The 22,221-nt window shown below is 46.2% G+C and overlaps 1 protein-coding gene across 4 annotated transcripts in view; it reads right to left on the bottom strand.

Moving 5' to 3' along the window:
• The window catches only part of FRMD4A (FERM domain containing 4A), a 692,562-nt gene that overhangs the window by 28,194 nt on the left and 642,147 nt on the right, over nt 1-22,221 (bottom strand). For 2 of the 4 annotated variants that reach the window (XM_032158219.2, XM_032158389.2), the window contains 3 exons: nt 18,324-18,465; nt 17,909-17,944; nt 1,433-1,566 (listed from right to left, as the gene is read on the bottom strand). In XM_032158219.2, coding sequence (XP_032014110.1) covers nt 1,433-1,566; nt 17,909-17,944; nt 18,324-18,465 — 312 coding nt within the window. The remainder of the gene's footprint in view (nt 1-1,432; nt 1,567-17,908; nt 17,945-18,323; nt 18,466-22,221) is intronic. The other 2 variants (XM_058431644.1, XM_058431642.1) reach the window with 1 other exon arrangement.

Raw genomic sequence — 22,221 nt, 5'->3', positions numbered from 1 at the left:
TGCTCCCGCCCTGAAGAGCTCCCACCCCATTGTGCCCATGTGCACAATGCACACATGTGCAGGCGCGCGCATGCACACACACACACACACACACACACACACACACACACACACAGTCATGTGTACTGCATTAAAACAAGAAGCCTTCAAACACTTCTAACAGTCATGAAATAAACAGAAGAAGGTGGAAATGGATATTTAAATAAATAAAGACAGCAGCTTGCAGCAACTTCTGTGAGACTAGCACACATATAGGGTCAAGAAAGCACTGCTTTACTCTTTTTTTTTTTTTTTTTTTTTTTTGGAGACAGGGTCTTGCTCTGTCACCCAAGCTGGAGTGCAATGGCGTGATCATTGCTCACTGCAGCCTCAACCTTCCAGGCTCAAGCGATCCTCCTGCCTCACTCTCCTGAGTAGCTGGGACTACAGACACACACTACCACCTCTGGCTATTTTTTTTGTAGAGACAGGGTCTCACTATGTTGCTCAGGCCACTCTCTAAACTCCTGGTCTCCAGTGATCCTCCTGTCTCAGCCTCCCAAAGTGCTAGTATTATAGGCATGAGCAACTGCGCCCAGCCTGCATAAAATTTAAAAATGTCATTAGGCTAAGATTTCATTTTTTAAAATGAAAAAGTTAAACACCAGATCACAGGGTCTAAAGGTGATTATATATCAAGTGAGATCGTGGTTCCCTTGTTGACCACCAGTGTTTCTCAATAGGATGTCCAAAGACAAGTCTGAAATACCCTTAAGAAAGAACAAAAGCCACCACAACAATAAAGTCAGGCACAAAATCTTGGGAAGATGGTGGACAGCCACTATAATCAATGAGGCACTATCACGTGAAGAGATGCTTTATGAACCACCATGCAAGTACAAGGGATCATCATTCGGACTTGTCACTTGGACTCCTGTGGCATCCTCTTTGGGATTTTGCCAGCACCAACTTTAACTGGTCATCATAGTGCTTCATCAACCAATTCTTTGATGGGTTTAGGGACTTTTTCTTTTATTGAAAACAAAACAAGGCTTTCCAAATAATTAAAGGCACACACCAAAACCCGTATTTTTTCCAATCCTTTAAGCATATTCTTTATAAAAATTCGCTAATATTAACAGTATCACATAGTGCATTCCCCAGCCAGGCCAATTGCTTTCCTAAGATTTGCAGTGGATTTGTGCTAATGTGGTTCTGCTCTAATTCTTTCTCTGACAAAGCACATTAGAGAGATTTGGATGTTTCCAACATTTGTGTTTCAGGAGAGCGCTCGCCACCCAGATAGGCTCTCTTTTTATCACTACCCTTGCCTTCTGTCAAAACGAGCAAATGACATCAGTCAGATGACATCAAAAAGATCAAATGACATCAGAAAGATCAGTGACATCACAGACAACACCAATTTCAACGGGATGAGCTAGGAAAGGCTTACAGCTTCTCGGAGACACAGCTTCTTTAGTTCCTCCAGCCTCTGACGCAGGGTTTCCTCCAGAGCTTCCTGCCTGGACTTCAAGGCAGCCAGCATGTCCTTCTTGGCCGACTGCGAGCTATCTGATTCCTGAGAACCTGTCAATAAACAGTGGGGTTACTTGGCCAGCTGACAGGGGACACACATCTGGACCACTAATGAATTTAACTGGAGCCCACGCTGTGGAGATGGGATTTACCCCAGGAATCAAGGGAGTGTGAAATAAAACAGGTGCTCAGTGCTCTAACTGTGAGAAGCACATTCCAGCACTGCTTGGAATTTATAGCTAGTCAGAAGAAATGGCAGGAAGATGGACCCTCCTGAAAAAGAAGTTTATCTTTCTCAATTATCTTAAGAAATGTCACCTACCTGTTTTAATTTTACTAGCAAATTCTAATAGACTTTACACAAGAAAGGGGGAAAGAAAAGCTCACGCCAGCAATTTTAATACGTATTGAGTTATTTATCTTTGTTTTTTTGAGACAGTCTCACTCTGTCGCCCAGCCTGGAGTACAATGGCATGATCTCGGCTCACTGCAACCTCTGCCTCCCAGGTTCAAGTGATTCTTGTGCCTCAGCCTCCTGAGTAGCTGGGGTTACAGGCACCCACCACCACACCTGGCTAATTTTGTACTTTTAGTAGAGATGGGGTTTCACCACGTTGGCCAGGCTGGTCTCAAACTCCTGACCTCAAGTGATCTTGCCCGCCTCAGCCTCCCAAAGTGCTGGGATTCCAGGCATGAGCCACCATTCCAGGCCCTAAAATGTATTTGAAATGTTATTTTGTTCACTTAAAAGTACTTATTATTTTTGCTTAGTGCAAAGATAGTGCATGTTTATCATAAAAACCCTGAAAATGTAGACAGGTATAAAAAATAGTCCATTAACTAATCACCCAGAAATAACCATTGCTATGCATTTTCTTTTGGTCTTTTTTCCTAAGCACATATATTTAAAAAATAAAATTAGAATGTTATTGTATTTTTTAACTTCATGTTTTATATCATGAGCAAATTCCCTCCTAATAAAAGTTATACATATTTTAACATGCTTTTCCTGGGTAAAACATGATGATTCAAATAGCAGAGTGCTAGATAGGAAACCTTTGTGAGAGGCAAACTTCAAACGAAACAAAAGGAAAATAAGCTGAAATGCCATCTGGAGGAATTTAGGTTAGACCAAAGGAGTAATTTCTGGGCTGCCAGTGTTTGGATTCTGAAATAAGTTTCCTGCAGTGAAGCTATTGTACTTTTTCTACCTTGATGGGTTAGAAAAGGAACACTGACTCTCTACAAAGGGAAAAGCTGATTATAACTTTTCTTTGCAAGCCCATCGTGAGCAGAAGTGTTAGAAATGGACAGGTGTTAGTGGGTGTGCATTCAAGGGGCTCACACCATGCCATTGACAACTGCATTAAAGAACTTCAAATACCTAGGGAGATTAATCTAATTAAAGAAGAGCAAGATCTCTACCGTGAAAACTGTCCCACTCTGCTGAGAAAAATTAAAGACCTAAAGAGAGAGAGAGATACACTGTGGTCAAGGATTAGAAGCTTGACGTTGTAAAGATGTCCATTCTCCATGAATCAATGCAATCCCAGTAAAACCTTGGCAGGACTTTTGGTAGGAAGGAGAAAAAATTGTATTTCCATAGGAAACAATGGATTTTTTGGACAATTTTAGTAAACGGACAAGAGAATAATCCAATCAGAATTCCCAGAATCCACAGTTCTGTTGCTTCCAATGGTAGAAAAGGCATTGCAGCATCATAAGGCTAGAAAGAACTTCTGTCCCGTGGCATCAAACAGCTCTGCTTCACTTAAATTGTCCCCATAAATATACTATTCTTCTCTTTTATTTAACATCTCTGAGCAGAAACCCTCTATTCCATCAATTACCATACATACAGCCTCTTACAACACTAATCATCAAGAACTCTCAATGTCTAAGAACATTTTAACTCTGACATGAGTTTTCTTCTTTCCCTCACCTACTCAGTTGGAGCTTGAAAAAGAGAATGTATCTGTCACCACAGAAACATACTATCTTTATGCCTCCAAAGCAGCTAACAAATATTAGCTTGAATGAACAACCAACTAAATGTTCACAGTCATATACTTGGATGCTATAATTAACTTGTTATCTTCTCTTCGTAACAAAAATCTAATACCTGTAAATTGTTCCATTATGGAACCTACCTTCCAAGCTTTGAATTATGTTTGTAGCTGTTTCCTGGAATTTGACATACTTCAGTTGCAGGTCTCCAAATGCAACTGGACACAAGAAAGCTTCATCTGTGACCTCATGGTTCTCATATACTAAATCCATATAGTGTCATATTCACACAGCACATCGCTGGACATTATTGCAGGTTCCCGTCTTTGAAATGGTTCAGGTTTGCTCCCTCCATAAGGCAATCACCCTGTGCTTACCAGTTCTAAATTATCTCCAGTTTATGTCCCTCCAAGGTTAAATGGCTAAATCATTGTGACTCTTAATCTAGTTCTCTTAGTAATAGTCACCAATCACATTTGAAGACTCAGGAACATTTACTGAAGTACTCCCTGTTTCATCATTGAAAGAATTAGTAAGAATGTAAAACAATACAGGAAGGAAGTCAGATTTTAGATTTAAAAAACAGGCCTAGAGAAACTTGGGTCCAAGAAAATTAAAGGATTTCTAGCTCAAGTGAAAAATTCATTGTTTTCCCTTTCACCCCTTCCTAACCTCTCAATAGGAAATAATGATTTATTAAGTCCAATCTAAGAATTAACTGTGTTCAGGAATGGCACAAATCACAATATGAAACTCAAGGGAGGTAAAGCACACTTTTTGGATGATCATATTGCTAGTTATGGGATTAGTTAAGATTTGGCCCTGAGTTCCAGGGCTCATTAATGCTACCCAAATTATTGTCATTTACAGTAATTAGCCTAGATACCAAGCCCACAGAAAACAGGCAAGAAAGTCTTGGCAAACTAGATGGCTAGAGAGCCCCTCTCTGTATCTGCTAATGCTGGTTGGCTCTGCTAATGCTGGTTGGCTCTGTTTCATGCCATTAGCCTGGGAGTTACTTCAGGGTGAAGATGGTGTCTGGGTACCAAGTTAAATCCCTGCAAAGTCACTGAGCCAGCCTGCCCTGGACATGCAGATTTCCACTGTAGTGGTAACTGGATGGTGGATAGAGGGTAAAACAGATACGGCTTTGATAAAATCAGAACCACTCACTAGATGTGTGGCCTTGGGTAAGTTACCTGCCCTCCTTAATTCATAAAGGCTGAATGAGAAAACACATCTCCAGCACTTTGCACTGGGCCTGAAATAGGTCAACCCTCAAACTAGGGCAGGTTGAACATGAGTGTGTGTGCACATGCACACACACACACACACACACATCCTAGTAGAGTTAGAAAGAGAAATCATTGCAACTGCCTCTTCACTGTTGCTCAATGAAGTATCGGTCAAAGAAAAGAGCTTCGTACTCAATTCAGTGTGACACTTGAGGTCCAAAGCTCACCTTTAGAAAGGAGCAATACAGAACTGGGCAGTGTTTTCTTTAAAAAATTTTTTTTAATTGACACATAATATGGGGTGCACAGTGATGTTTTGGTACATATAATATATGGTAATCAGATCAGGATAATTAGCATATCCATCATCCAAACATTGATCATTTCTTTGGGTTGGAAATACTCAATATCCTCCCTCTAGCTATTTGAAGCTATACAATACCCTACTGTTAACTATTAACATCCTACGGTGCTATAGGACACTCGAACACATTCTTCCTACCTCACTGTAATTTCTGTCCTACAACCAATCTCCCCCATCTCCTACTCTCTCTACCCTTCCCAGCCTCTAGAAACTTCTGTTCTACTTTATACTTCTATGAGATCCACTTTTTAAAAATACGCCGTGTTATGGCCGGGCACAGTGGCTCACGCTTGTAATCCCAGCACTTTGGAAGGCTGAGGTAGGTAGATCACGAGGTCAGGAGATCGAGACCAGTTTGATCAAGATGGTGAAACCCCATCTCTACTAAAAATACAAAAAAAAAAATTAGTTGGGCATGGTGGTGGGCACCTGTAATCCCAGCCAGCTGGGAGGCTGAAGCAGGGAATTGCTTGAACCCGGGAGGTGGAGGTTGCAGTGAGCCGAGATTAGTCCACTGCACCACAGCCTGGGCGACAGAGCGAGAGAGACTGCCTCAAAAAAAAAAAAAAAAAAAAAATACACAGTGTTCACAAACGATGTTTCCTGAGTCCCCGGATTTGCAGTTATGTCTTTGGGGCAGCTATGGATGGAGGTGGGGTCAAGGAGATTCCGTGGCTATTCTTATCCTATTCCACTCCACATTCCTCAAAACAGAGCAGCTCCCTGGGAACCTTCTGCGTGTATTCAGGTTGCCGTATTGTAACGAAAAGAGGTTCCCACTGCCTTTTTTGTCTTTAAAGGAAATCCACTGTTCTGGGGCAAGGGCTCGGAGCTCTCATGGCTACTCTACCTCAGAGCTTGTGTGATCTGAGCCTGTGGGCTGCTACCTGCAACTAAGCAAACGTGGCCACCAAGGCAAGAGGTGGCCGAGTGCCCAGTGACATGGACACACCAGGAACATTCCACAGAAACAGCTCAAAGGGCGTCAGGAGAGGGAGCCCAAAATGCCCTCTGATATTGATCTGCTTTCCCACCTCCTCCACAAATGCCCACTGGGCATCCCCTGACCCAGCAGGTTGGTTTTAAAGGAGAAGAAGGAAAGAAGCTACAAGACAGGGAGAAATCAGGAGGTGGAGGTTCACTCTCGCAGCCTGCCTTGATGCCCTCAAGTGACAGAATGACTCCAGGAAGAAACTGAGGCAGGGCAGAGCCTTAGGGCTCAAGGAAATGGGACTGTCGAAAACTAAAAGCTGGGCACGGTGGTTCACACCTGTAATCCCAGCATTTTGGGAGGCCAAGGAGGGAGCATCCCTTGAAGCCAGGAGTATGAGACCAGCCTGGGCAACATGGTGAGACTCCATCTCTACAAAAACAAAACCAAACTGAAAGTTCTAATTTCAAATCAGCACCTAGGCTTATGCTGATTTATCCATTTCCAGTTATTTGAACATGTATATGCTTGTGCAAATGCAAACCTCTTTGAGGTTGTGTTTAGCCCCTTGGAAATTAAAAAAAGGGCCGGGTGCGGTGGCTCACGCCTGTAATCTCAGCACTTTGGGAGGCCGAGGCGGGCGGATCACGAGGTCAGAGTTTAAGAGCAGCCTGGCCAACATGGCGAAACCCTGTCTCTACTAAAAATACAAAAATTAGCCAGGCATTGTGGCACGCGCCTGTAATCCCCACTACTTGGGGGGCTGAGACAGGAAAATCGCTTGAACCTGGGAGGCAGAGGTCGCGGTGAGCTGAGACGGTGCCACTGCACTCCAGCCTGGGTGGCAGAGTGAGACTCCATTAAAAAAAAAAAATTAAAAAAGAGGATATAGACTGGGCGCAGTGGCTCATACCTGTAATCCCAGCACTTTGGGAGGCTGAGGTGGGAGGACTGCTTGAGGCTAGGAGTTCAAGACCAGCCTGGCCATAGTGAGACCCCTTCTCTATTAAAAAAAAAAAAATTAAATTATCTAAATCTGCTATCATGGAGAGGGTGGTGACTGGTGGGAAAGACAGTGGATTTTCATCACATATCTGCCATTAAATGGTGTAAGGCCTTGAGTTACTAACCTCATGGCGCCGTCTATAAAATGACCAACTGAGCCATCTCTAAGATTCTTCAAACTGAATTCACTATTACTCAATAAATAACTTACTCGGATAGTTCCCTCTTGCCGCTGGCAGTCATTTTTGCAATTTTTACAACAGGAATCATACACAGCACAATCTTCCCTCCCCTTTTTCTCTACCTTCCTAACTTCCAGCCTTCTGCCAACGCTGCTCTCATTTCAGTTACTGCTACAGCCTCTCCTGGGCTGGAAGGGTGTGTCTCATCATTAACCAGTGCCTAAAGGATTTACTGCTTCATCTTATCAACAGACCGAAGCAAATATTTGTAAACTCAAATGCTAAACAGAGTTTAATCTGAGCTGTCTCTGGGATTAATGAAGTAGAAGATGGATGGAACCTCTTTATTCTAGGTAGAAGGGTGAGATTTCAAAGGTTATTGATTGAGAAAACAGTAGCTAAGTGCTACCTGGAAAGGGTTGTCCAAGCATAATGAGTTGGTGATAGTACAAGCATCAAAACCTAAGAGAAGGAAGCAGGGCAGGGGCTCTTTGGATCACCCAGGCTGGAGTGCAGTGGCATGATCTCAGCTCACCGCAACCTCAGCCTCCTGGGTTCAAGTGATTCTCCTGCCTCAGCCTCCTGAGTAGCTGGGATTACAGCATGCCACCATACCCGACTAATAGAAGCCTCTGGAGTCCCTTCCATGTGCACGGTGGTGTGGGAGAGACATGAACAGCAGACATGCGTCCAGTGCTCAGACCTGCCCGCTGGGAGGCAGAAGAAAGCAGGCCACAAGAATAGGCCGGGCATGGTGGCTTGCACCTCTAATGCCAGCACTTTGGGAGGCCCTGGCGGGAGGATTGCTTAACGCCAGGAGTTTGAGACTATCCTGGGCAATACAGCGAGACCCCATCTGTAAAAAAATAAAAAATAAAAAAATTGGCTGGGTGTGGTGGCGAATGCCTGTAGTCCCAGCTGCCCAAAAGGCTGAGGCAGGAAGATCCCTTGAATCCGGGAGTTTGAGAGTACACTGAGCTATGATCACACCACTGCGCTGCAGCCTGGGTGACAGAGTGAGATCCTGTCTCTAAATAGACAAAAAAAGAATGAGACACGTAGTAGTTGCCGTAGAAGGTGGAAGGTGGAACCCACAGTCGGGAGCTAACTGGGTAATTAACCTGAATTGTAGCTGGTCACATCTGGTTTTTTTTTTTCTTTTTGAGACGGAGTCTTACTCTGTCGCCCAGGCTGGAGTGCAGTGGTGTGATCTCAGTTCACTGCAACCTCTGCCTCCTGGGTTCAAGTGATTCTCCTGCCTCAGCCTCCCGAGTAGCTGGGATTATAGCGCGCCACCAGGCCCGACTAATTTTTCTGTTTTTAGTAGAGTCGGGGTTTCACCATGTTAGCCAGGCTGGTCTCCAACTGCTGACCTCAAGTGATCTGCCCGCCTTGACTCCCAAAGTGCTGGGATTACAGGCGTGAGCCACTGCACCCAGCTGGGTGACTTTTTTTTATTGCCTCTCTGAGAAGGTTAAGCCTGCCTCTGAATTATTGTCAGGAAAACCGTGTCATCAGGTCAGTTCTCCAGCAAAAAATCTTTCCTCCCAGTTATCGGGAGGAAATGATCTACTTGAATGATACTAAAGATAGAATCTGTTGTTTTTGGCGACCTTATGATCACATTTCAATCCTAATCCAAAGGATTTTCAATGAACTAGTTCACTAATAATCTGACCAACGAGGAAGACAAAAAGGGCTGACCCTAAAAAGACAATTCCCATCCAAGCAGAGACAGAGATGGAGTCACTCGTGCCAAGTCAGAAAGTCATGTTCGGGGGCATTTGGAAATCTTTGGAGTGAGCTTCCCGATGCTATGGACATTGTTTGAGACCCTGGAGACACTGCCTGTGTCACTGTGGGTTTCCCAGCTTCCAGCCGGGGAACTCCAGACTCCAGCCGGGGACAGCTGGGTGTGGAGGAACGGATGTGGAGGGAACGCCAGCAGCACAAACAGCAGCTCTCCTCCCGGCCGGCAGACACACGGAAGGACGGCCTCATTCAGCCGCGAGCCAGAAATGCTCCAATTGTTCAGAAGACCCTGGGCGACTCATCACCGGATATGAGCGCACATTCCGCCCGGAGGACGTTGTCAGGAGCCACGCGTGGCTCATGTTTTTTGACACAGAGGGGATATTGATGACCAGCCACTGATTTCAGAAGACAGAGAAGGGGTGCTTTCGTCTCTGGAAGGAGGGGAAACTTCGAAGCAAACGGTGCTCCAAAGAAGAAAGGAATCTGTTGTTCCAGAACTAAAGAAGGGAAATGACAATCCGTCTCTTTAGACCTTAGAGAAAAAAAAAAAAAATGAAGGCGGCATATTCCCAGCAGATTAGTAAAAGCTGTAAGGAAAAGTTTTGGCAGATACCCCAGGAATAAATACGAGGAAGAGGTTAGAATTCTTCTTTATGATAAAAAGATATTTATTTCCTTGACAAATCCTCAGTGATGAATTCCTTACATAAAAGCCATCCCAGGAGACCATGGGAAATAATGCCACATCGCAGACTGCAGGATAAACGTGTCATCTCTGGGGACCGTTATAGAGAATTAAATGTGATTTTTAACATGAAAAAATGCATGCTTGGAGAACTTTTCATCAGGCTTAGAAATTTTAGAAATAAAAGTTCATTTCAGAGAGCACTGAAATTGAAGCTCTTTGAAAAGCAAGCACCTTTTGATGGTGGCTGGGAGTCTCTGGAAGAGCTTTCCTTTCTGGCTAGATTCCATGGCTCACTGGCACTTGGTGAAGAGTGCAAATAGAATTTAAGAGAGAGAGAGGAGAGAGGGAAAAAAAAACAACTGAACATTCATTTAAAAAAAATAGCAGCATCCAGTAAAATACCCAGTTGAAACTATGGTTTGTAAATCCTACAGTTTCCATTTCTTAGGCTGTGAAATGAGGGAGCTGACCTATCTTCTGGCTCCAAGCTTGTTAGGCTATTGCATTACCAATGTTTGCAGGTTAACTGTGCATTTCAGTCATTCTCGTTCTGTGCTCCCAGCAAAGGAGTACTGCAACAGAGGGCTGGCCCTAAATGGGAACAGAGAAATGCTCGTAGGAAGTGACAGTGATATCTCTTTTTCAGTATTTAAAATTTCATCACAGTCCTACCCAGTCAGGAGGCTGAGGCAGGAGGATCGCTTAAGCCCAGGAGTTTGAGGCTGGAGTGAGCTAGCAATGCGCCACTGCACTGAGGGTGACAGAGTGAGACCCTGTCTCAAAAAAAAATAATAATCATCATTGGAAAGTCATTCATTTAGGTTCTACATTGTCATTCGGTCCTGGTTCTCTTTAGTGGGCAAATATTCCTTTATTAGTAACACCTGAGGGCATAAATATAGCTGTGTAGATGACTTTGTTTTTATTTCCCCCAAAATAAGAGCAGAAAGGGATAACGATTCTGTCTCCCTCTCAATTTTGACTCAGGCCAGTCCTGCTCAAACACGTCCAGAACCATCCATTCCCCAGAAAGAGATTTCGCAGCTCTCCCTGGGCACACGGTCCAGCATAAACAAACCCTGGCACAATCCGACTTTGGCTGCGCCCTGCGGCAGAGCGGAGGCAATGACCAAAATTAAGGCCCCTGGAATCCTGTCTGTTGTTAGACCTAAAAGGAGAGGCCACAGGCCATGGGTAATGGAGAACTTTAAAAGGCCAAGAACAGAGATATAGGAAGGAGAAGGAGGAAGGACAAAAGCGAAGGGAGGAAGACAAAACCGAAAAACGTCTTGTGATTTATATCAGCGCAAGGCAGTGAATTTTGAGCTGAACACAGCCGCCATCATGACGCTGACAGAGCCTATCAGCTCCCCTCTCTGTTTGGAGAGATGTCAGATAGCTGGCACTCTCATTGTTACATTAGTTATTAATAAACTCCTTAACAATGGGAGGAAGTGCTAGCATTCAGAGAATGGGAGTGTGTCAACAGCTGAGGACTGAATGTGGACGGATCCCAGGCAATGCCAGGCCCATGTTTAGCACAACCTGTTTTCTCCCAGAACGGAAAGTGTCAGAGCCAGGGTACAATGACAGACTGCAAGTTTTGTTTCATTGCTTGTTTTTTAAACCCAAGATCCATCACCAGATTCTTCGCAATCTTGCTGATCACACTGCAGATGACTCAATGGCCATCTCAGTAATCACACAGCCAAATTCCTATTTGAAAACACAACATATGCCTTAGTTTTGTAGAGAATGGGTAGTTTATGGCCCTAGACTTCTAGTCAAGAAGCCAAGAGCAGCCTCATCATCCCATTTAAGAAATGCTGCAGTCCCGGCAGGGCGCGGTGGCTCACGCTTGTAATCCCAGCACTTTAGGAGGCCGAGGCGGGCGGATCATGAGGTCAGGAGATCGAGACCACGGTGAAACCCCGTCTCTACTAAAAATACAAAAAATTAGCCGGGCGTGGTGGCGGGCGCCTGTAGTCCCAGCTACTCGGGAGGCTGAGGCGGGAGAATGGCGTGAACCCGGGAGGCGGAGCTTGCAGTGAGCTGAGATTGCGCCACTGCACTCCAGCCTGGGCGACAGAGCGAGACTCCGTCTCAAAAAGAAATGCTGCAGTCCCATTTCTTCGTTCGGATGGTTAATGCCACAAGCCACACGTCCCTGTAGCACACCGGGTATTTCCTAAGTGGGTTTGTGCTATTTTCTTCAAAAAGCCTGAGAACAAATACTAACTCTCCTAACTCCCATTGAAATCGGAACTGTTCTCTGATGGCTGGGCCAGGCACGGTGGCTCAAGCCTGTAATCCCAGCATGTTGGGAGGCCGAGGCAGGCAGCTCACTTGAGCTCAAGAGTTCGAGACCATCCTGGCCAATATCATGAAACCCCATCTCTACTAAAAATACAAAAATTAGCCAAATGTGGTGGTGTGCACCTGTAGTCCCAGCTGCTCAGGAGGCTGAGGCAGGAGAATCGCAGAGAACCCGGGAGGAAGAGGTTGCAGTGAGCCGAGATCACACCACTGCACTCCAGCCTGGGTGACAGAGCGAGACTCTGTCTCAAAAAATAAAATGAATGAATGAATGAGCTGTTCTCTGATGGCAAATCCCCAAAACAACACTTAGAACAAATCTCAGGCTCTTTCTCACTTTCAGACAGGCTATGAAGGGGCTGTGTCTTCACCTACAATGATACACCCAGTTATTGTTGCTTTGTTGTTATTCCCTTTTTTCTCCCCTCCAATATTTTCTGGAATTCCAAGTAATACGAGATGGGAAGGAAGGAATAAACGCATTCAAATTCCTTCAACATGGATTTTGATTCTTTTTTTAAAAAACCCTGAACATGCTTAACCAGACGGTTTGAATTCATAGTTGTCCTCTCAAACTGTACCTGAACCTTCTGGAAATGTGTTACCTGAAGACCTAGGAGCGAAAGCAACAGAGAGACGCAGCTATGAATGTAGAAGCAATCACCAGGCTATCACAGGGCAGAGTGAATCCAATGCACCCTGCCTGCTCCCCGTCCAGCGGTCAGTAACAGAGAGGCACTGAGCCCCTGCACAAATGGATTCAGGACGCGGGTTCCACGACCTTCCTCCCATCTGAATACCACGCAGTGCTGCATGGGGAAGTGAGAATTTCATTCCTTTTCTTCCAACACAGGCTTATAGCTCTGATTCAGGTGGTTTACCACCTCTAAGGGCCTCCACTTAAATACAGGCCTAAAGGGTCTCACAGGGGACAGCTCTCAATCTACTGCGGGATTCAGGGTCCTGGTCTCAAGCCTTAATCAATCACTTTAACTATATTGAAATCACCTGCCATTGAGTCATCTGCTGTGTGATCAGCAGGACTACCAAGAATCTGATGATGGATCTTAGGTTTAAAAAATAAAAATGAAGCAAAATCTACAGTCAACTATGCTGACTTTTTTATTCGAAATGCTAATCCGTGGCTCAGGGCATTGGTAGGTATGGATATTGACTTCTTTTTTATTTATTTACTTATTTTTGAGACAGAGTCTCGCTCTGTCTCCCAGGCTGGAATGCAGTGGTGTAATTTCAGCTCACTGTAACCTGTGCCTCCTAGGCTCAAGCAACTCTCCTGCCTCAGTCTCCCAAGTACCTGGGATTACGGGTGTGTAATTACATGCCCGGCTAATTTTTGTATTTTTGGTAGAGACGGGATTTCGTCATGTTGTCCAGGCTAGTCTCGAACTCCTGCCCGCCTTGGCCTCCCAAAGTGCTGGGATTACAGGCCTGGGCCATTGCACCTGGCCTGGCTTCTTTAATAGGTATCAATGACATTCTTCATTTCTTTAGCATCTGAGGCCTCAGATACCAAGTACTAGACTTCAGTAATTTTAAAGGTAATTATGTATCCTTAAATAGGCAAACCACCTTCAAAGTTACTAATAGTTTAGAAACATTTTATGTCCTTTTTTTTTTCCCATCAATAAGCAGTACACAAACTCTTTGCAGAGCGGGGGGCTGTAATGTTGTAAAATGCTGTATAGTACCTGGCAGAGTTAGGAGCTAGTAGAAATGTTTATACCACAGAAATCTTACAGTATTGTGACATGGCTCAGACACACCATGATTTGGGTAAAGATGAGGGTCGGAGAATGAAAGACGATGAGGATGGATACTACTGCAGGAGGAGACTGATGTGACACAAACTTTAAAGGTCTCATACCAGTGGGACAAAGGCTTACAATAGAATTTGGGAAAAAAAACTGGAGGCAGATCCTATGGGAAGTATCAGCAAGGCCCAAGGTACCAACACTCCAGGAACATAGAAGATTTTTTTTTTTTTTTTTTTTTTTTTTTAGAGACAGGGTCTCACTCTGTCACCTAGGCTGTAGTGTAGTGATAACATCATAGCTCACTACACCCTTGAACTCCTGGGCTCGCGTGGTCCTCCAGCCTCAGCCTCCCAAGTAGTGGGAAATACAAGCATGTACCACCATGTCCAGCTATATTAAAAAGAAGATTTTTTTGGTACAGATGGGATCTTGCCATGTTGCCAAGGCTGGTCTAGAACTCCTGACTTCAAATGATACCTGCCTCCGCCGCCCCCCACCCCTTACCCTCCCAAATAGGTGTGAGCCACTGTGCTGGGCTTAATATTCCTAAAGCACAGCACATGCAGGAATCTTATTAGTATCCTTCACAATTTAATTTCAATAACTGTGCATCAAACACCTATTGGGTGTTGGGTACTGAGCAAGTGTTAGAAAATTCTGAAATGGTGACTAGTTTCCCAAAATGCCTTTAAGGAACAATTATTAGACACTATCTAACAAGGAGGTGAAAGAGAGAAAATAGTTGACCAAACTGGACACTGGGTTATATGTATCACCTTTTCTGAATGAACATCAGAAAATAAAATCCAGCAAGTGTAATAAGAAGAATGTTAACAATCAGAGCTGTCCTGGAATTGCAAGCGGCGGGGCTTGTCCCCTTTGTGGGAACACATTCTAGGCAAGAGGGCAGAAAGGCAGGAAGAAAGGGGTGGAGATGAGCCAGCCGCCTAGATCTTCAGGCCAAGGCTAGATTTCCCCATTGCAAGGGATATGGAATCAGCCCCTTCCAGATGGCGCTGCCAGTGCTTTCATCAGGGGAAAGCTTTATCCTCCTGGTGCAAGGAAACACAGGCAGCCGTCAGCCATCCCAGCGGGAGGGAGAACAAGATCTAGGGGTGCTAGAAATTCCCTTTGTTCCCTGATGGAATGTTTCCTGTTTGCGGTGCGTCCCTCCACTGTCTTGGCTCTCCTAAGTCACAGGAGGTGGGTGTGGGGCACCCCAAGGATCCTCCACCCTGGCATTAAAGGATGTTTTTCAGGCTCAAACTTGCAGGGCTGGTAAGAGTGGGACCTGCCCTCGGGTTGAGTCATGGGGCTTTCTCACCTTCTCACCAGGGTTTCTTCTTGCTCAGCTTTGCAGCTGCAGAAAGGGCTGAGGGCACTGAAGCTGACAATGGGAGCCGCTCTGCAAATGGCCCCAGCTGCTACTACTAACTCCTAATCACCTTAGCCTGGGGCCCCAGAGCTGAATGACAAAGCATTTGAAGATCACTTCGATGTCTTGGTATAGCCATGCTAATCTATTAGGTGTATGGGTGGATTAAGCAGGAAGGTTTTCTTAGGATTTCTGTTCTAGCCTACCAGATTGATTAGCTATGTCCAGCCTGTGGGCAGTCATAGAGATATACTGCTTTCAAGTCTTAAAGACGCATGGATTTCGTGTGTGTGTGTGTGTGTGTGTGTGTGTGTGTGTGTGTGTGTGTGTGTGTGTGTGTGACACAGTATCGCTCTGCCGCCCAGGCTGCAGTACCGTAGCATGATCTCAGCTCACTGCAACCTCCGCCTCCTGAGTTCAAGTGATTCTCCTGCCTCAGCCTCGAAAATAACTGGGATTACAGGTGTGCACCACCATGCCTGGCTAAGTTTTGTATTTTTAGTAGAGATGGGCTTTCATCATGTTAGCCAGGCTGGTCTCAAACTCCTGGCCTCAAGCAATCCGCCTGCCTTGGCCTCCCAAAGTGTTGGGATTACAGACGTGAGCCACCGCACCCAGCCAGATTTCATTTCTGATGGTGCATGATGTCAATTTCATCTCAGGAGGTTTGGGATTCCTGTTCACAGCCTCATCTATAGCTGCTATTAAGGTAAATTGTTGCCTTGGTGCCCTCTGGAGTCTGCCAGATACAAGGGGGCCCGTGCAGATGGACCAGGACCTGGGCTTAAAACTGGGCACAGCTGGGTTCTATGATCCCGAGCAACACACCCACCTCAAGCTTGTCTCTTCCTCAGCAACAAGAGTCTCTCCAATTAAAGTGTCTAGACCAGCAGCATCAGCCTCACTTGGAAACTTGTTAGAGGTGTAAATTCTCAGGCTCTCCCCAGACCTACAGAATCAGGAGCTCTGAGAGGTGTTTTGACAAGCCCTCCAAGTGGTTTCGATGCACACCGAAGTCTGAGAACCACCGAGCTTCAAGAATCCAAGCTGAAGTCAGCCAGATGCCCTATGCTAAGGGGAAAGGTGGGCTGATAGATGCAGCCTAATCTGACACTGGGTTTTCAACAGAGATTGTAGGTTGTGTTTAAAACACAAACAAGGTGTTGGCTCTGACTCTGCTCTGGGTCATTCAGCAGGAGACTGGGAGCGGCTGTAATTCGATGTAGGGGTCTTGGGCTTTGAATTTCATTCTCTTTGATCCTTAAAGACAACATTCTCTGCAGTCTTCACGGCCAACTCCCAAGCCTCAGAAAGAATGAGCGTTGAGCCCATTGTTCTGGATGAAACATTTTCGAAGAACCTAAGGCAGGGAGGGGTTGACAGTGGACCCCAGGTGATGTGGCAGAGGCAGATCTAGGTTTATGGGGCTTGAAGCTTATAAAATTTTAGTGGCTTTTTTTTTTTTTTTTGAGACAGAGTCTTGCTCTGTCACCCAGGCTGGAGTGCACTGGCATGATCTCTGCTCACTGCAACCTCTGCCTCCTGAGTTCAAGTGATTCTCCTGCCTCAGCCTCCCAAGTAGTGGGATTATAGGTGTGCACCACCACACTCGGCTAATTTTTGTATTTTTAGCAGAGATGGGGTTTCACTGTGTTGGCCAGACTGGTCTCGAACTCCTGACCTCAGGTGATCCACCTGCCTCGGCCTCCCAAAGTGCTGAGATTACAGGCATGAGCCACACTGGCCTTTAGCGGTTCTACTGAAGAAAAATAATACAAAATGTATTATGTTCACAGATTTTATAAAAACACATGACCATGTGAACACACTGCTAAGGTGCCCTGAGGGCCTCAGCCTGTCTAAGGAGGGACCCTGAACTTAACGCTCCACTCACCATAACGGGAACCTCGCCTCTCAGTCCAGGAAGGATGTCTGTCCTCTCTCTGGTCCTTTAAACTTCTTCCTGGCTATGATTGAATCACACCAGCCCAGAAGCTAACAAGACAATTTTTAGCTCCTGTTCCTCTCCTGTCTTTTCCTTTTTGTTACTGTTTACAGCCACTATATATAGTAATATAAATTACCAGGGAAGATTTCTTGCCTTCTTTGCATGGCTCAGAGACAGCTGCACAGTTCCTACATCAATCAGGTTTTTTCTCATGTTGCACTTTTCTTTTTGTTTTGTTTTTTTGAGACAGGGTCTCGCTCTGTCACCCAGGCTGGAGTGCAGTGCAGTCATTGCTCACTGCAGCCTCAACCTCCAGGGCCCAAGTAGCTGGGACTATAGGTGCTATGCCACCACACCTGGCTAATTAAATTTTTTTTTTTTTTGGTAGAGACGGGGTCTCATTATATTGCCCAGGCTGGTCTTAAACTCCGTGGCCTCAAGTGATTCTCCAGCCTCGGCCTCCCACAGTGCTGGGATTAGAGGTGTGAGCCACCGCGCCCGGCCTCAATGCCCTTTTCTAACATTTCCAAACCACGGCTGCCTCCCTTCCTCCCTGCTTCTTTCAAACCCACTCCTCCTCCTGCCATTTCAGTAAATGGCACCCCCCTTTTTAAGTCAGCCAGATTCAGGACCTTGGAACTCCTCTGTCCCTCCCAACATCAAAAGACAAAATAACTGGGCCAAGGCTGGCGGAAGTGGATGGCGGAACCGGATCTCTGACTCGCAATTTCAAAAGGCACTGAATGGAGAAACCATGCCCTGTGACATGATGGAGAGAGTATTCTGCACTTTTAAAAGCCGGAGAAACCCACCTGGGAGTAGAATGCAGTGTCTCCCCGCACCAGATCCTGAAATTCACAACACACGAGTGGGCACATGAGCGGACTCCACTTTCCACCCTTGGACCTGACATTCCCGACAGCTTGCCACTGGCATTCTGAAAGGCTCTAGGGGGTACCTGAAGACACTTAAGTGTGACCAGCAGGCCTTCTTGCACTGCGTGGTTCTACTGATGCTTTTTTTTTTTTTCCCCTTCCACTATTTGATTCTTCGGAGCAGTTTTCTCAGATTCGCATTTGGATCCCCACCTTGGTCTGGAAAGCAAAGCCAGCTTTGGAGCAGCTTGCCCTGCAGTCTCCCCTGCCACAGCTCTCCCCACCTTCCTGGGTCCCCTCTGGGGTCTCAGCCATGCTCAGGGGGGCGTCCCTCCAGCTGGCCTCTGCCTACCTGAAGACAGCAGGCTGCCGCTGCTGCCGCTGATGATCTTCCCCTTGCTGCCCATGTTGGCCAGCTTCGAGGTCTTCAGCGTCCCCGTCTCGGTCAGGTCGATGGCGATCTCGCTCAGGCTGCGTGCTGCATGGATTTTGGACTGGAATGGAAAGGGAAGCAGGTCAAAGAAGTGACGCTCACCTTGCGGAATGGACAGTCATCCCTCGCCCGCCCCTGCTCACCATCTTGACATTCCACAAAGGGACTTATCTCCCTGACTGACGTGCAACGTTTTTCTGTTTGCATCCCATGGCCTAATCATTAATCACCAAAACTCTCTGCAAAGAGCAGAGGCGGCTCAAGAGCTGCACTGAGGGAGGATGTTCTAAGCCTCTGATTCTGTAGGCTGTACTGCATCGTGCTGAAGATAATATCCTGATTTTTAGGAGAACTCACTTAATCTAGTTGAGCCTTATTATTCCCAGCCACGAAACAGGGTAGATGCCACTCACCACCCAGGGGTTGGTTTGGGTCAAAGGAGAGAAAGTGTGGGAAGAGTGTTCCTCCCCTCCCAACTCCCCTGTCCTCCCCTCTTCCTCCTTGTCTGCCTGGCACACAGCTCTCAACAAACACTGTGGTTATAATTATTTTGTGCTTAAACAAGGAGGAGAAAATGATTTTCAGCGCTGTGAAAGATGGAAGAGATTTAAACTTCTTAAATAGTTTGCCATGTGGTCATGGAAAGTTTAGCTGATGGAGAAGTGACAGTGGTTCTCCAGCTTGGGCAACATAGCAAGATCCCATCTATACAAAAAAATGAAAAAATTAGCCAGGTGTGGTGGTGCATGCCTGTAGTCTCAGCTACTGGGGAGGCTGAGACAGGAGGATTGCTTGAGCCCAGGGGTTGGAGGCTGCAGTGAGCTGTGATTGCACCATTGCACCCCAGCCTGGGCAACAAAGTGAGATCCTGTCTCTTTAAAAAAAAAAAAAAAGAAATGACAATGACAGCTCTCTAAACCTGCAATCACATGGTGCATGATTGTGGAAAAACTGCTCATTTGGATTTTGGGGTCCCACCAACGAACGTTTGACACAGTGCTTTGCTTGTATTTTGATACCTAAGTCCATGTGCCCAAGTCTTCCTATTATGGTTCACACGACACCCTCTTTAATCCATGTTGATTGGCTCTATTTGGTTAAAAGTCACAGCAGGTGAGAATAATTAGAAAAAAGGTCTGTGTTCACATTTACATTCCTAAAAGCAGTGGTTTTTACCTTTTTTTTTGAGACAGAGTCTCAGTCACCCAGGCTGGAGGGCAGTGGCCCAATCTTGACTCACTGCAACCTCTGCCTCCTGGGTTGAAGTGGTTCTCCTGGCTCAGCCTCCTGAGTAGTTCGGATTACAGGTGTCCACCACCACGCCCAGCTAATTTTTGTATTTTTAGTAGAGACGGGGTTTTGCCATGTTGGCCAGGCTGGTCTCAAACTCCTGACCTCAAGTGATCCGCCTGCCGCAGCCTCCCAAAGTGCTGGGATTACAGGCGTGAGCCACCGCACCCGGCTAGAGCAGTGGTTTTTATAAGGCTATCTGCTCCGGTTTCTACCTTCGGTAGTGACAACGTGTTTGCATTTCCCATACGTGTGTCCAATGTTTGCTTGTTTTCTTCTTCAGGAAATCAACTTTTTGTGAGTGTGCTGAAGGCAACAGGCTTTGCTAGTACGCGGAACTTCATGAAAACAACTAGAAATGGTCACTTGCTCATCTGTCCTTTCTGTGGCCACTGTCTACAGCACACACATGGGTGGAACTGGGTGAGGTTCACCATTGTAGCTTCCTGCCTGGCTTGTGGAACGCAAGGTCTTTCCCACACAGGAGAAAGCAGGCATGGGGGCAGTGGCGAAGGCCATGGAGGGGTGTGGACCCACCACTCCTAGATGCCCTGTGGACAGCCTTCCTTCTGTGCCCAGGGGCCCTTACTGTCCAGCCAGGGCTGTCTGAATGCCTGCAGCTCTGCCCTTCGTCTGCCCTCGATGTTGCTGTCCACACTGGCAAGGACAACAACTTCCGACCTCAAGTTAACACGATGAAAGTCTGTGGGCCGGAGGAAACACTGAGACGTGGCGCTTGTTTTCTTCACCTGGTGTGAACTGTCTTCCTCCTCCTCCTCCACCCTACCCCGTAGGCCTTTCCTCGACTTATGCTTCCTTCCTAACCTCAACTTTTTTCCTTGCATTCAGACCAAAGTTGACTTCCTCAGGCGAATTTCCTTGTTCATAAAACAATCCTGGCTGCCAGGCCCTCGAAGGATTTTGGCTTGCCGCAGAAGGAAGGAAAAGGGCCTTTTATTTCATTTTGACACAGCCTATCATTTGCACCCATCTGGTTGAGTTTTACCCTCTAAGCAAGCATGGCGAGTACAATCCATGACTTCCTTTCTTTCTGCATCACTCTGTTACGGAGAGCCAGGTTTTAATAAAAAGTAGCCCACTCCCAAACGGTGATGTAACAATAACTCACGAAGGCCTAGACCAATTCAGTGCTGGGTGAAGGGTCTGGGCTCTGAAATCAGAATGAACTGAATTAGAGCTGGGCATGGTGGCTCAAGCCTGTCCATCCCAGCACTTTGGGAGGCCGAGGTGGGTGGATCACTTGAGGCCAGGTATTTGAGACCAGCCTGGCCAACATGGCAAAACCCTGTCTCTACTAAAAATACAAAAATTAGCCGTGCGGGGTGGCACACGCCTGTAGTCCCAGCTACTCCGGAGGCTGAGGCCGGAGAATTGCTTGAACTCGGGAGGCGGAGGTTGCAGTGAGCTGAGATCACGCCACTGCCTGATTTCATTCCAGCCTGGGTGCTAGAGTGAGACTGTCTTAAAAAAAAAAAAAAAAAAGACCTGAATTAGAACCTTGGCTCTTCCCAGTGAATCACTATTGGACTTTGACCCTTCACCTTCCTGATCCTCAGATCCATTGTAAAATAGAGGTCTTAAAACCCACTTCCCAGAGTTGTGATAACTAAAGTAGATAATTTATGTAAAGGCCATTGCAATAAGAATAGGATCTGCATTAGGGCCTGGCTGTAATTTGCTAACCAAGGTTAGATTGATGGCCCAACCAGATATTTTGGGGACCTCATTAATCACATGAAAAACTTGTCCCCCTTGTCATACCAGAACTCTTGCCACACATCATTCTTAAAACAAAAATATGAGATCAAAAGGCATTCTTCCCAAAGGAGACTAGATTCCTGGAAGCTTTAGGAAACTACTGGATTTTTTTTTTTTTTTTTTGAGACAGTTTCACACTGTTGTCCAGGCTGGTGGAGTGTGGTGGTAAGATCTCAGCTCACTGCAACCTCTGCTCCTGGGTTCAAGCGATTCTCCTGCCTCAGCCTCCCAAGTAGCTGGGACTACACTTGTGGGCCGCCACGCCCGGCTATTTTTAGTAGATACAGGGTTTTGCCATGTTGGCCAGGCTGGTGTCAAACCCCTGATCTTAGGTGATCTGCCCGACTCAGCCTCCCAAAGTGCTGGGATTACAGGCATGAGCCACTGCGCCCGGCCCGGATTCTTTCTAGAATGGAAATATCACAGCGACCTAACAGACTCGGTGGAGAGAGGACCGGGCGGACATGGGCGTTGTCAGGGAGAGTCTCTCTTTGCAAAGTCAGGTCTCTGGGCTGACCTTAAGGAGTCCCCAGACTCCGGAACGTTTTGCTCTGGGAGTCTCGCCTGACAGACGTGACTCAGTCTTCTGACTGATATTGTGGGAACAAAGCTTCCATGTCCCTGTCCCCCTTTGACTCTGCCTTTGACTCGAAATAAAATGGAGAACTGCATCAGGGAAGAGAAAAAAAAAGATTAGGAAGAAGGAAAGACGTTTGGATTGGGGGCCAATTCAAGAAGTCCCCACTCT

Source organism: Hylobates moloch, unplaced genomic scaffold (genome assembly GCF_009828535.3).
Source record: "Hylobates moloch isolate HMO894 unplaced genomic scaffold, HMol_V3 SCAFFOLD_2, whole genome shotgun sequence".
NCBI classification, from domain to species: Eukaryota; Metazoa; Chordata; class Mammalia; order Primates; family Hylobatidae; genus Hylobates; species Hylobates moloch.
Note: the sequence above shows the minus strand (reverse complement) of the source record. Positions and strands in the feature narration are given on the sequence as shown.